Genomic DNA, 15,119 nt, shown 5'->3' with positions numbered 1-15,119 from the left:
ACGTTGTAAAAGTAAAAATAAAAAAATAGATAAAACACCAACTCAGTTTTTGGCTGATGGTATCCTAAAACCTACTGAGCCAGTGTTAATGTATTCATTGATAGAGACTTTAAAGCACTTTTGTACGTCGCTCTGGATAAGCGCATCCTCCAAATGCCAGAAATGTAAATGTAAATGCTTTTATGTTAGATCCCTAATATTTATTCAGACATTATATTTAAATCTGATTAAATTCTTTCCTTAAAACAAAGTGATCACCTCCTTTATATGATGGCTTCAAGTTCTATACTATGATCAGTTTCTAGAATTTATTTCTTGGTGCAAATGAAGCAAAAAAAATCTGTTTTAATGCTCCTGGTCTCTGTGTAAAGTCTGTTGGTGGAATAGGGGTCAAGTCTAAATATAACCTGCTGTTTGTGTCTCTGCATGAACTGTATCCTCTCATGCTTCATATCCTATCCTGTTACATTACACAGTAGAGGAGGAATTCACGCCGCTTTCAGATCACCAGCGTCTGGAGCTGATGTTTGTTTACATGTGAGCTTGTTTGTTGTTACAATGGCAGAGCAACGGGATGAAGAAGTCGAAGCAGAGATTATCGATTTTGCCATCCGGAGAAGTCTTCAGGACAGTACTTTACCCCTCTGTACAAAATGGAGGTGTGTCAAATAAAGAGTTTTCTGCTCCTTAACCATATCACATGCCTAGTACTTCTTTGCATGCTTCCAACTAACCGCTCCACTGCTTTATTATTATTATTATTATTATTATTATTATTATTATTATTATTATTATTATTATTATTATTATTATTATTATTATTATTATTCTTTCAAGTACAATGGAAATGGCGAGTGATGAAAATCTGAAGATTTTATCAGCTATAGACCAAGGTACAGCTAAATCCTGTCATCTCTAAACTATACACTGTGTGTTGATTACGCAATCTTAATGTACAAACTATTTATTTAATTGGACATCACTTATTCATAGCAATAATGTTCAAAAGCAAGCACGCAGGAAATATTCAGCATACATTTGTAAATTTCCCATTGGGATGAATAAACTATCTATCTATCTATCTATCTATCTATCTATCTATCTATCTATCTATCTATCTATCTATCTATCTATCTATCTATCTATCTATCTATCTATCTATCTATCTATCTACAAAGAACAAGTTCTATTTATCTGAACAAGTGCTGTTTATCTGCTCCAGGTGACTTGGATACTCTGAAAGCACTACATGGGCAAAGAAAAGCGTTTACAGAGACAGACAGGAGAGGCTGGCTTCCCTTTCACAGAGCCTCAGTTCAGCCAAATGTAGAGATACTGGAAGCTGTTTTACTCGGTGAGTGGAGATTACAGTAATATTACAGATTACGGTCATTTCACACAGGCACAACCCTCATCGAATTTCAGGTAATGCAGGTAATACAAGTGATGTAGGTACAGTAATACAGGATCGATGACACTGTAGCATAACCCACCGGGTCAAGGGTCAAAGATTATAATTTTCAGATAATACTCTGTGTAATTGTACAGGATGAGTGACAACAGCACAAACTTGCTGGAGCTCTAAAAAAAAGTGTCTAAAAAACAGGCATCCTTTTTTTCTTTTTTACTTTATGTACTGTTTTCTTGACCATTGCTGTCAATGTACAGTTGTCCATGAAACATTTCTGAATAAATATTTCAGCTGTTAATATTCCACAGTTCAGCAATTTTATATCAGCTTTTGCTCGATGGCCTTCATATCCATACAGAAAATGAGACATTGATCCCAAAGATATTAAACCTGTAAAATAATCCTCCCTAAACTAGTTTGCTATTGCTCAAAGCTGGAGCAAATAAATCGTCTTTCATATACAGACACCAGGAGTTTTCACTGTTTTATTTGATTAAAAATCGTCATTTTAAGACAATATTTTCTGATCTTATGTTGAAAAACTATTGCTTTGATTCTATCAGGTGACCAAAAAAAAAACACATGACACACATGACCTACAGTATACACTCAATGAGCAGATTATTAGGAACGCCATTCTAAAACTGGTGTAAAGACCGATTATTTGAGTTACTCTTTGAGTTACCATTTCTATCAGTTTCAACAAGTCTGTTCATTCTTCTCTGATCTCACAGAACTACTGCTTACTTTTTTTCCTTTTAGTTATTTTTGTGTTTCTTTCCCCAACATTCTTTAGTGTAAATTCTAGAGACAGTTTTCTGAGAAATCATAGCAGATCTGCAGTTTCTGAAACTCTCAAACCAGCCACTAACAACCATGGTGAAAGTCCCTGAGATCACTCTTCCTCTCAGTCTGATGTTCGATCTTAATATTAACTGATGCTCTTGACTCATACCCACATGCCTTTATGCACTGAGCTGCTGATTTATGATCGATTTATCAGATAAATATATGGATGAACGGATATAGAGGGGTTCCTAATAAATTGGTCAGTGGCGTATATTCTTCGCTGGCGGTGTTCTGGTCCATCAGCGTCAGAGCTGCAGGTTCAGATGCATTGTGGATATTCCTGACACTTTACACTGGAGCAGTTGTATAAGAAGCAGCAGCAGTTCATTTCATTTTCCGTTCTAATGAAAGAGCAGATAGTAATCAGTGAATAGAGTAGTGCATTAAAACCGGTTTGGTCTGGATGATACTCTTCATTTATCTGAGCATGATAAGAATTTTCCTTCCTGTAACACTGACTTGTTTTTCATGAGAAGATATGTATTATTCCTCAGCAGTGTGCATTGTGTGTATATTCAGTTCTCAGCAGATAAATGTCAGATCAGCTTCTTGTCTAAGGAAGAAACTTCAATAGCTTGACACTTATGATAAAAGAGCCACAGTGTTTCTTGTAAAAGATTGCACATGCAGAACCTTTTGGTCTTCTATGAATAATAATTGTAGCAGTTCCTTTTGTATGAAAAATGTATTCCTAGCGCTTTTTCTACAGAAACCCATGAATCATTCTGAGTTTTAATCATGAGGCTTGAACATTTTTCAAAGCCAATTTTTACAAAAACTTTATGAGACCTGTTTACTAGTTATGATAGCTGTTGATCTTTTGGCTGCTCCCTACACGTGTGAGGGGTTGCCACAGCAGACCAACTGGTCCTCACAACAACTTGGCACAGGTTTTATACCGGATGCCCTTCCTGATGCAACCCTCCCATTTTTATCCGGGCTTGGGACCGGCACTGCATCCAGTGGCTGGGGTTTGGGCACTGGCTGGGAATCGCACCCGGGCCTTCCACATGGTAGGAGAGAAACCTACCACTGAGCCACCAGTGCCTTGTTTAATAGTCATGATAGTAATTAGCAATAACAATGAAAGTTATGTTGGAATTCTTATGTGCAATTTAGACATGAAAGATGAAATCCTTGTGCTACATTGGTGCATCTGTACAGTAACATACAGTGTATTAAAAATGAACAGTTATTGAAGGTATTGTAGAAATCTGAGTGCATGCTGAAGGTGTCAGTTTTGTGTCAGAGTTTAAGAGAGAATAGTGCAAATTGAGAAAGTTTCACATTTTAGAGTGTGGTGCAAAAAATCCTGTTTGAGTTTCAGTTTTTTCTGTAGGATCACTTTTGATATAGTATAGAATAGCATTAGAGTTTTACTTGTTTTTCTGGCAATAATGCCTTATTATTGAAAAGTTATTGATAATTACAGAGGCAGCTTTGGGAGTTTTAAAATCCTAAAAGATTTTCTTTCAAATAAGACTATTATTTAATTATTATTATTATTATTATTATTATTATTAGTAGTAGTAGTAGTAGTAGTAGTAGTATTTATTTATTTATTAATTTATTTTTAAATATTAAGCTATATTCTTCAAAAATATTGAGTAGTTTGATGGTGTGCTATTTTAAACATAGCATAAGAAAATAAATTGGTAGATTTATCTGTCTCGGTTTTATTGGTTTTTTGAACACCCAGAACATCAGCACTGCTCTCTCTGCTGCCCCCTGTGTTGTGTATGATGTTACTGCAAGATGTTCAGTGTGTTACATAAGATGATATTCTCTGTATAATGACTTGGTTGAGGTGAGTTTGATCAAATTTCAAGACACAGTCAAAAAAAAGTGCTACTTGTTTAGTAACAACACATATTACATTTGGAAAATGCAGGCTGGTGGCAGTATTAAAATGTGGTGTGTAAAAACAGCAGTTGAGTGAATGTGGAAAGACAGCATGTGAGCTCGGTATGTCCATGTGCTCAGGTAAGTAAAATGCTATATGAGATGGGAAGCTGCATGTAAACCAGATAATTAAAATCAACTAGACTTGATTACTCTTACATTTTGATAAGTGCAGAAGTGAATGTTCATGAATCAGATACATTAACGATTATGTGCATTTTATTTGATCAGCATCTCAGGAGTTGAGCGTGGAGGAGGTTACAGCTGACGGTGAGACGGCGCTGACTCTCGCTGCTCAGACTGGACTTGTGGAGAATGTGAAGATGCTGCTGCAGCATGGCGCATCCCCACACAACACCAACAGCAAGAACGAGTCCCCACTTCTGCTAGGTAAATAAACCTTTATCATTTATGTGTATACATATGCCATAATTCCCTAAGATGTGGCTCTTTGTATTGTGTGTAAAAAGATTATTATTTCATATCCATGAGTCTTCATGTCCAGTTTCTCCATCCACAGCGGTTAGGGTTGGCTCCTATGACATGGTGCTGGCGCTGATATTAGGTGGTGCGTTTGTGGAGCAGGTGTGTCTGAAAAAGTGGACGGCCACTCACGAGGCAGCCAAAGTGGGCTGTGCTGATATCCTGATGCTGCTACTGAGGCACGGCGGGAAGGTTACAGCTCGAGATGGCCATGGAGTCACACCACTGGGAATCACTGCTGAGCATGGCCATGCTAACATCTTAGAAATCCTCATTGAAAATGGTAAGATGGAGCAGAAATGTTTGGAACAAAGTGTCAGAGGTGAGAAGAACAAAAAAACAGTTTTTCTTAGTCACAGCTTTCACAAAGTGATAGGTGAGACAGACGCAGAGGCAGTTAAGCATAGTTTATTTAACCCAAACACAGACAAAACAAAAGGCAAGATCAAAGTCAATAAACAGGTAAACACTTACGTGAGTACAACACTTTTTTTTTGCCATGACATTGCAACCAAATTTCCCCTTTGTGGGACAAATAAAAGATTATCTTATTTTAGTCCATATATGGATGACTAATACATCTCTCATACATCATTTCATCCTCGATTTATTAAACGATTTATGAAGTCATGCTTTTCATCTCCACCAGGGGGTGATGTTACTGCACAGGCGACCAATGGAGACACAGTGTTGTATGATGCAACAGGCTCAGGAAACCTGGACTGCATCCTTCTGCTCCTTCGACACGGTGCAAATCCCAACGTGGCCAGTTTCGCCTCTCAGCTTCCCATTCATCGTGCTGCATATGAAGGCCATTATCTGTGAGCCTAGCACAAAACATCGCACAAGCACCTCTCAGTGGTCAGGGCTGCCAAGGTTACAGCAATTTGGATGGTTTGGACAAGGGGTTAATTTAAACATAGTTGGCAACCACAAAGATCTTGTTTTAAAACGTAATAATCAGAATTGAATTTAATCAACTTTTAAAAAACTTGGGCCACAAAAGTAAGTGTTAGTGCAGACAGGGATATCTATGATGTACAGAACTATTTCTTTATAAGATATATTGGCTGGATTTGGAGAAGGAAAGATGGATTATGGAGTCAGATTCAGAAATGTGTTCACAAACAAGTGACCATGTTTCCCACACAAGTACTGTGAGAAACAAAAAGACAAATGTGCCTCTATTTTTCAATGCCTAAGATGCCTTGGGATAGTTTAATGTATTTTTGTTCATTTTCTGACTGTTTAAGATGTACATTTTGGTGAAACCTGGCAACCCTGTTTACATTCCTCTTTTAATGTTTCTGAGCTGATAGATTTTTTGCAGAACATCAAAACAGAGAGTGTGATTAAATAAAGACGTCTTTTCTTTTCAGAAAATAAACCAAGAGGTCATGTTAGTCCATGTTAGTACATTTGCCAGTGGTCTTTAAGTCCCTTAAGAATAAAATGCATTTTATGTTGTCATTTAGCAAGAATTTAATTAAATTTTAGTTATTAGTTTATAACTTCAGTTATTAATAGTTTACACCCATCAGCTATACCATTAAAACCACTAACAGGTAAAGAGTATAACGTTGATTAATTAGTTATAGTGGCACGTGTTCAGAGGTTTGATATATTAGGGATCAACCAAGCGGTTAGTTCTTTCTTGAAGTTCTTGATTTGTTGGAAGCAGGAAAAAGTGTAAGGATCTGAGTGACTTTGACAAGAGACAAATTGTGATGGGTAAGCAACTGGGTCAGAGCATCTCCATAACAGCAGGTCGTAATGGGGTGTTCCCAGTATGCAGTGGTTAGAACCAAACAAAAGTGGCCCAAGGACAGAAAACCTCTGAGCAGCCAAGTTTTGTTCATTCACATGACCACTGATGGTGGGTCAGAGCTAATTTAGAGGTGGGGGATCTGAACAGTATTAGGCATTTAATGTTATCATTGCATTAGACTGGACATAATAGTTGCCAGTATTTACTCAATCTGGAGGCACATTAATCTGGAGAAACTGTTACTTGCACATTATTATTATTATGTATTAATTTTTTTCATTAACGTTGCAAAATGTGTGAAGACCGATATATCTATCAATACAGACATGCTCCAGTCTCAGCATTCTTTCATAGCATCTATCTTTTTAATTCAACAGAGCTCTGAAAACTTTGATCCCCATCACAACGAAGAAGGCCATCCGCAAGTCTGGGATGAGTCCGGTGCACTCGGCTGCAGACGGAGGCCACGCTTTCTGCTTGAATTATCTTATAGAAAAGGGCTTTGATGTCAACTGTCTTTTGGGTGACCACATTTCCAGCAACTATGGTGACATGAGGAAGACAGCGTTGTATTTTGCAGTGTGCAACGGTGATGTCACATGTGCCGAAATGCTGCTGGAGGCCGGGGCAAAGCCTGACCTCGACCCTCTGTACTGCCTCCTCGTGGCTGTGAGGGCCAGCCACTATGAGCTTGTGCGGCTCTTGCTGGCCCACGGCGCGAATGTGAACTGCTTCTTCACAGCTATTAGTGACACGGTGTTTCCTACAGCTCTACAGTACTGTCTCCATGACGAACTAATGATGCGTTTAATACTTAACAACGGCTATCACGTTGAAAGCTGCTTTCAGTGTGAGCACAACTTCTGTATCCAGACGCATAACTACACAACAACCTATGACAGTTGCTTCAGCAAAGTGACGGTGAGCTCAGGTTCTGCTCCAGCTGAAGATGTCCATGATTTAGAAATGTCTATAGCTGCTATTATAAAGTTACTATTATTATGTGGTATATTTTCTTGTACAGTTTTCCAACACAGTAAACACTAAATGATCAAAGATCCAAAAAGTTCTTTTTATGGGCCAATTTAAGTAAATCTTGATTTGACTTGAAAAGCCGATTAGTCTACATTGTATTATGATGCCCTTTTATCACAGTTGGATTAAAAAAACCAACAAACCAACAAACAAACAAAAAACCAACAAGCTAATTTAGAACAATTAGCATAAATCATGTGGATTTAACAGCAAAACTCTATCATGTGGCTACCATGCTGTAGATCAATGAATGAGAACAGCTTTCCACAAATTGTTGCTGTAGCCTATAGCAAGGGTCACAGGTAGATACAGTCTGCAGATCCAAAAAAAAAGAGTTTTGGTAAATCTACAATCACTACACAACAACAGTGGTTTTCACACTGTACATGTTTGCTACGGTCTAAATCTAAATGCTGGTCTGTTCCTGGAATCGCGGCACAATTCCAGTTTAACTGAACTCAGCTAGTCTTAGGTCCAGTACTACGCTGAGTATCCTGGCCCATGTGACATCTTTCACATGAACAATTCAGCATACAGACCCTGCTGTGTTTCAGACTAAACTGCCAGTGTGAAAGCACTCTCTTACACTTGTTGTTCAGATGCTTAAATATAAACCTGAGCACTTAACCAGTAATAGCAACAACTGGTTCAAGCTGAGTCACTGCTCTGAGTATAAATCTACAGTAATATGCTACATCTTCTGTGTCTGGTAGTTTTGTGATTTCGTCAGTGTGAGCTGGCTGAAGCACCTGGTAGGACGGCTTGTACGGATTCTCCTGGACTACGTGAGACATGTTCCCATCTGCCCCAAACTGCAGAAGATCTTAGAGACGCAAAACAAGTGGCCTGAGATCTGTGACATTCTCAGTAAGTCATGTTGTAATGTGTGTGTTCATATTGAGTAACAGTGTACAGTAACCATGTGACGAACGCCTGTCCCTTCTTGATGTGAATTTAGGCAACCCACGGCATCTGCAACACCTGTGCAGGCTGGTTATAAGGAAGAGGGTAAGCCTGAGGAGAATAAACAACCCCAGATTTATGAGTGAACTTCCCTTCCCTCCTGCGCTAAAGAACTATCTGATCTATAAGGAGTATGACTTGTATGGACGAATGGAAAGTTGAAGTGGGATATGGGGTGAATGATGGTAGAACGAATGACAGCTACTTTGTGCTACGACTGTTTTTATGTCATGTATTAAAAACAGAAACTGGTTAAAGTTGACTGATGCTGTGTTCAATTTTCAGTAGTGTTTGTCTACGTCTAGGATAAAAACATTTAAACTTTTTGTTACCAATCCTTTCCTTTAAGTCAATAAGTGTATCTCCTTTATCTCCATAAGAGTTGATTTCACAATAAAAGCTAAAAGACCAATTTATTCCAGCTTTAATTTACTCACAATTTTTTTGTTAGTATTCGGTGTTGTTTACTTGTGAACTTGAATCAAACTCTTCTTGTAGCCTCCAACAAGCTTTTCACATACTTTCTGGAATTTTAGCTCGCTCCTCCTGACAGATCTGGTGCAACCCAGTCAGCCATCAGTCCCTTTTTCCAGAAAAACACCTCAACAACGCGATACTCCCACCCCTATTAGATTAAAAGTCTCACCTGTTTTCCTCCATACACAGTGCAATTATTATCAGAAAACAGAAAACACTCATTCTACAGGCTGGTGATGATCGGCAAATTTCAGTCTGCCTTTTTAATGCTGGTATTATATTATATTTAGAACTAAATCCTAAATATAACAGTTGGCCAATGTTCTAAAAAGTCATTTCTGAAATTATCCAGAGTGTCAGAGACAGTCAATCTGGAGTATGTACTTTTGACCCAGTGGAAGACTGTAACAAATCTGTGTGTCTAATCAGTTGCTATAAAGGATCCTTGATCGATCTGCCAATAGAAATGTACAGTAACATGAACTGTGTGGACTTGTGAAAAATTGAAATTGAATATTTTCAGCCATGAGGTAAATTTTTGGCCTCAACCGTATAAAGAGTTATGATATTTTGTTTCTACAAAAACACTTACAATTAATTTTAATTTAATGATTAAATATTAAACAATATTATACAAATATCACTTTATTCACAACACCAGAGCAGGTCGAGTACACATCATTCAGGTGATATCTTTTGTTTCTCATGTTTCTGTTGTTGTTCAGAACGTATTTTTGATAAATCAGTTCACAGTAATAAACAGTAATAGAAACATTGTTCTGTTTCATTTTCTTTTCGACATTTATGCCACCAAGGTCACAAATTATAAATTCATTTTTATATGTGATCTAGTAATTGCAAATATTAATCACAAATGTTATCTATATTGTTTGGGATTGAGATAAAGACAGTCTGTACTAGGACTATTATGTATTTTTGTTATTTCTGTATAGTATTCTGGGTTAATTTGACCCAACAGAACCAAAGGGTCCAAACAGTCAAGTCAAAGTCAAGTCAAAGAAGCTTTATTGTCACTTCAACCATATATAGCTGATGCAGTACATGGTGAAATGAAACAACATTCCTCCTGGACCAGAGGAGCTACACACAAAAACAAAGTGCAGGTGACGCGGACAAAACATAGCGCTGAACTATACTACAAGGTGCAATTCTTTAAAACTAAACATACAACATAAGTGCAGAGGATGACGAGACAAACAAGACACATAACACTGACTATGTGCAAAAGGACAGTGTTAGACAGTGAGTGCAAAAAAGAAACAGGGTTAAGGACAGTGAGTAATAGCAGCAGAAATAGTTATTTTAGTTATAACAGTTAAAACAGTTAAAGTGTAGTTCAAGAGTAAACATAAGACGAGGGTTAAGGGATGTGTAGGTTTAGATGTAATGTAAACTGGCCTCATTGGTCAAATATAAACACAGGTAAACATTTACATATTTAATGTGTTAAGTATTTACTGCATGACATATGTATAAGCTATAACTTGAAGGCACAGTGCTTATTTCGACACTCTTTCCTCATTACAGAGTTGTGCTTATTTTGGGACTGAACAATGCTGTGAGGATCGGCTGACAAGGCCTCAGTACAGCCACTGACTGAGATCACATTCTTTTTGCGTATCTATCTGGTTGACTCCCACCTCCAAAAATAGCTACAGCATCATAGACCAGGGCTTTGTTATGCACCCCTCTGATCAAGTTCTTAAAGCTTGTCCATCTGCTCCAGCAGTGCCTCAGCAGTGTCTTGTGATCGCTAACACTAGTGTCTGAGCTGAAAGGACAGATTTACACTGTGGTCTGTACCACACACAAGGCCATGAGCACCTTTGGCTACCGCCGGGAGCTGAGCAAGTACGAGGAGTTGGATGAAGATGAGCTGCTTGCCTCATTGACAGCAGAAGAGCTCCAGGAACTGGAAAAGGAGCTGGCTGATATTGAGCCAGATGACAAAGTCCCTATCGGACTAAGGCAGAGGGACCAGACAGTTAAAACCCCAACTGGTACATTTAGCCGAGAGGCTCTTTTAAAATACTGGGAGAAAGAGACACAACAGATTCTTGAAAATGAAAGGATTGGTTCGTCAAGCCCCCAGGTCAGTAACTGGTCAGAACAATTATATCAGCTGTGATCATTTGTTAAATACATTAAAATATAGACAGAAATATTGTGATGTAGCATTTTTAAATATCATTTTTATTATTTTTTTTATAATAAAAGGTTCTAGAAAAATCTCTATTTTCTAACTATTAGCTAAACACTGCAACACTATGATTGTTACACTGTGATGTTTATAATCTTTTCAAGGTAAAAACAGAAAATTCAATATAATCAAGAGTCCAAAACTTAAATTGTGTGTTCCAGTTTTGCTGTGGATTCCAGGCTGGTGAAAATAATGAAAAAGTGAATATGACAGAAAACACCAGCGAGGAATCGGAAGATGAGGAAGAAGCTGAGGATGAGAAGGAAAAGGATGTTTGTGTGAACGATGATGATGATGAAGATAATGAAGAGAAGAGTGAATTAGAGGAGCCAATTACTGAGGAGGAGGAGGAGGAGGAGGAGGAGGAGGAGGAAGAAGAGGAAGAAGAGGAGGAGGAGGAGGATAAAGAGGAAGAAGAGGAGGAGGAGGAAGAAAAACAGATAAGAAAGCCAGAAAATAACCCCAAAAAGGAGAGTGTTCAGGAGAAACATCCTCCTCTGCAAAACATGTACAATGGTCACTCAAGCATCAAGCCAGAAGACCCTGTGAGGAGAAATTCACCACAGGAGTCAAACCAGTTGTCAGGAAACCCCACCGTCCTGGATGAGGCTCTGGAAAAGATCCTGTGTGATGACCCTGACACCACTGAAGTCAATCTCAACAATATTGATAACATCTCCCAGGAGAACCTGATCCGCTTTGCAGAAGCCCTGCGCTCCAACACGCATGTAAGGTCTTTTAGTCTGGCCAACACTCGTGCTGATGATCCAGTAGCGTTTGCAATTGCCAAAATGCTGAAGGAGAACTGTCACATTATAAATGTAAACACTGAGTCTAACTACATCACAGGAAAGGGTATCCTAGCCCTGGTGCAAGCGCTTACACACAATAACACACTAACAGAGCTACGCTTCCACAACCAGCGCCATATCTGTGGAGGTCAGGTAGAGATGGAGATGGTGAAACTGTTGAGAGAGAACACCACCCTGCTCAAGCTTGGCTACCAGTTTGACCTTGCTGGCCCTCGAATGAGCATGACTAGCATTCTCACTCGCAATCAAGATTTTCAAAGGCAGAAGAGAATGCAAGAACTGCGTCAGCAGCAAGGAGGTGCCTCGACTCCTATTAACCCACGCACAAGTGTGCTTCAGAAGAGCACACCAACCTCTTCTCCATACGGGTCTCCTCGGAGTTCACCATGGTCCTCTCCAAAGCTGCCACGTAATGATGTGATAAAACGGCATCCTCAACCAACTCTTCTACCACCTCCCCCACCTCCTCCACCCCCTCCACCCCCTCCACCCCCTCCACCACCACCTCCTCCCAAACCCCAGAGCATCACTGAGAAAAGAGGTCCAACCAGAATGATCGCAGAAGTGATCAAACTTCAAGAAGCAAGTGCCAAAAAGCAGCAGGACCAGGGCAAAGGCAAGTGTAAGTCTAAAAAAGGGAAGAAAAGGGTTCCTAAGGAAAACGGAACTGAAAGCATCCTCAAGGAGCTGAAAAATGCTCTGAGACCTATCGCAGACAGAGACAGTTCCAGACCCTCGACGCCGATGCGGTCGGCTCATGATGAACTCATGGCTGCTATCCGAGCAAGCAGCATCAAATCGCTCAAACGGGTGAGTATCATAAAACAAGACTAACACAAAAAAATTCTGCATCCACACATGGAAAATCAGAAAAATGAAAGTTGATCAACCGCTGAAGCATTCCAGTGGTGTCTGATCATTCCTGACATACTTCCTTGCACCTACATATTATGTGCGTATGTGTGGGTGTTATATAAATATTACCTTCAGGCTGTATGCACCACAGCTCATTTTATTGACATGTTCTAGAAGGTGCTAGAACATACACAGGAAACAACTACACTATATCCCTGTGCTGGTTATATCTCTGTCCTGAGATAGCAGGTTGGTGACCCCAAGTAATACCACTCATTTACCACTCACACCTTCTATAAATAGACTCTATTTACTCTGTCTTACACTGATAAGTCAAATAGCTCAGTGCTGGGCAACAGGATGACCAGACCAAATAAACAAGACATAATCACGGTAATCACAACAAATACAAATCTTTCTTGTGTGTACACTACAGCATCCACATTGTACGTTGCACTAAACACACTGAGTAAAAGGATGACCAATAATGACCTGTACTTTTCTTTACACAGGTGGAAGTTCCTCAATACCTTCGGTAAGAAAGAAAGAAAGAAAGAAAGATAGGATGGTCGGATGGATGCCACACGTCATCTCCAAGGATCCTTTCCACAGCACTATGTTCATACGAAATACTTTATAATAAATTTGCAAAGGGAGTGCAAACTTCATCACGATCCTGTAACATCTATAAGTGTGAACTGGGCCGTGTTGAGGGTTAATTTAACTTTAGACAGATGCTGCAATGTCCATTGGAGCTGTATTAATTCCAAGGCCCCTGGTTTGGTCCTGATTTGATCTGGGTTACTGTATGTATGGAGTTTTGAATATACTCCTGATGTCTGCATGGGTTATCTCCAGGTTCTCTGGTTTCCTTCTAAAAAACATACCACTAGGCGATTTGGTTGTTTGCTAAATTGCCCTTTTGTGTGAATGAGTGTGTGTGAGACATACACCCCATCCAGGGTTTATTCCTGTCTCATACCTACAACAGGCTCTGGATCCACTGTGACCTTAAAGTGTTTATAGAAGATGAAGGATGAATGGAGGTTATGTCAAGAACATCAGCTTTAAATTTCTGTTGGAGAATGTTTTGAAATAAATGAATCAGAAAATAATCATAATTTAAGATTATGGCAAGTAAGATTATTAGCAATAATAGATACGTGGATGGAAAAGGAACCATTTAAAGTAAAAAAAAAAAACCCATTAAGATAAAGAACATTTTCTGGAAAGCTTCATTTTTGAGTCAATTACTCTCACAGATCACTGCGTACGACTTTTGAACTATACTTTGTTCTAACTACTTAGTAGACATCCTATAAATTACTTTACGATTATTATGAGATTCAAATATTTTTGGATAAGGGAAGCAATAGACGAAACCATAAATAGTTGCAGTTCCTTCGTATTTTGACACGAATAACAGTAACAGTTTTTAATTGTTTTGCATGAAGGCTTGTCTTTACATACACTGATAAAAAAACAAAATAATACTGTAGTTCCTAAAAGTAATTTATATTTCTCGGGTGATTTATTCTTTTTTTTTTTGGATTATTCTCTGTATAAATGTAAATATTTGATTTGATGTGGAAAATTAAACCTTTACCTGTCAATTTACTTTCTTTCCTTCTCTTCTTGTTTTTTTTTACAGTAATATCTGTTTCGGAGTAAATCCGATGCCCAAGAATGACCAGCACTTTCATGTGAATATTGTTCTAAATGTTCCCTGTGTTTTATTTCAACTGGCCCAAAGGAGATTAGCCTTCCCTGACTAAAATTATACCACAAATGATTGCTAAAATTAACAGTATCACAGTAACGCCTAATCCTGTCCACGCGCATTTGTGTGTTTTGGAAAGCTTCCCTGGGTTTAAATCCATTCCACAGCTGTTCAGTGAAGAGTTTCTGAGGTAACTTCAGAACTCATCTCCTGAGGCCAGAGAATAACTTCCTTTAATAAAATGAAACCTGTAGCTTATGCTAGTTTTGTATTTTGTTGAATCAAATCTTTTCTGTTCCGCGAACAAATACAGTTTCGAAACAAATGTCTTTCTTAAAAGACTGCAGGCTTTGACATTTTCAAACAGCTGCTAAAGGTCAAAGGAAACAAGCATTCAAAACACTTAACTGACTAACAATCATATCAATCTAATATCTGATCTGTCTGCTAAATCCCTCTTCCAGCACAGGGTAATATAGGTAACACCTGCTAGAAAGATGATACTGTACATTATAAACACATACTTTTAACTTATTTTCTCCATTGTATCTCAAGCAGAGGACCAGTAGATAAGTCTGGGGAAAACATTTGGTGGTCTGGGTTAGCACATTTAGGTCATAACT

At 38.6% G+C, this 15,119-nt stretch overlaps 2 protein-coding genes across 2 annotated transcripts; both read left to right on the top strand.

Moving 5' to 3' along the window:
- The first annotated feature begins 479 nt into the window (after nucleotides 1-479).
- On the top strand, nucleotides 480-8,893 carry asb15b (ankyrin repeat and SOCS box containing 15b). Its single transcript, XM_058417038.1, has 9 exons — nucleotides 480-659; nucleotides 838-893; nucleotides 1,223-1,354; nucleotides 4,394-4,552; nucleotides 4,683-4,928; nucleotides 5,295-5,466; nucleotides 6,791-7,334; nucleotides 8,162-8,315; nucleotides 8,407-8,893. The coding sequence occupies exons 1-9, from the start codon at nucleotides 559-561 to the stop codon at nucleotides 8,571-8,573; spliced, it is 1,731 nt and encodes a 576-aa protein (XP_058273021.1). The 5' UTR covers nucleotides 480-558; the 3' UTR covers nucleotides 8,574-8,893.
- A 1,696-nt stretch (nucleotides 8,894-10,589) lies between these two features.
- On the top strand, nucleotides 10,590-14,595 carry lmod2b (leiomodin 2 (cardiac) b). Its single transcript, XM_058417037.1, has 3 exons — nucleotides 10,590-11,001; nucleotides 11,271-12,731; nucleotides 13,289-14,595. Exons 1-3 carry the CDS (start codon nucleotides 10,726-10,728, stop codon nucleotides 13,313-13,315), a joined length of 1,764 nt encoding a protein of 587 aa, XP_058273020.1. The 5' UTR covers nucleotides 10,590-10,725; the 3' UTR covers nucleotides 13,316-14,595.
- The last annotated feature ends 524 nt before the right edge of the window (nucleotides 14,596-15,119 follow it).

Source organism: Hemibagrus wyckioides, linkage group LG19, assembly GCF_019097595.1.
Source record: "Hemibagrus wyckioides isolate EC202008001 linkage group LG19, SWU_Hwy_1.0, whole genome shotgun sequence".
In the NCBI taxonomy this organism is placed as follows: domain Eukaryota; kingdom Metazoa; phylum Chordata; class Actinopteri; order Siluriformes; family Bagridae; genus Hemibagrus; species Hemibagrus wyckioides.
The sequence above is the reverse complement of the archived record's forward strand: the minus strand, read 5'-3'. Positions and strand labels throughout refer to the sequence as shown.

Bases quoted from the DNA above. Each gene is read 5' to 3' on its own strand.
- asb15b (XM_058417038.1), top strand. From the start codon at position 559: ATGGCAGAGCAACGGGATGAAGAAGTCGAAGCAGAGATTATCGATTTT. The intron at 4,929-5,294 runs GTAAGATGGAGC...CATCTCCACCAG, and splicing joins AGAAATCCTCATTGAAAATG to GGGGTGATGTTACTGCACAG. The intron at 5,467-6,790 runs GTGAGCCTAGCA...TTAATTCAACAG, and splicing joins GCATATGAAGGCCATTATCT to AGCTCTGAAAACTTTGATCC.
- lmod2b (XM_058417037.1), top strand. From the start codon at position 10,726: ATGAGCACCTTTGGCTACCGCCGGGAGCTGAGCAAGTACGAGGAGTTG. The intron at 11,002-11,270 runs GTCAGTAACTGG...TGTGTGTTCCAG, and splicing joins TTGGTTCGTCAAGCCCCCAG to TTTTGCTGTGGATTCCAGGC. The intron at 12,732-13,288 runs GTGAGTATCATA...TTCTTTACACAG, and splicing joins GCATCAAATCGCTCAAACGG to GTGGAAGTTCCTCAATACCT.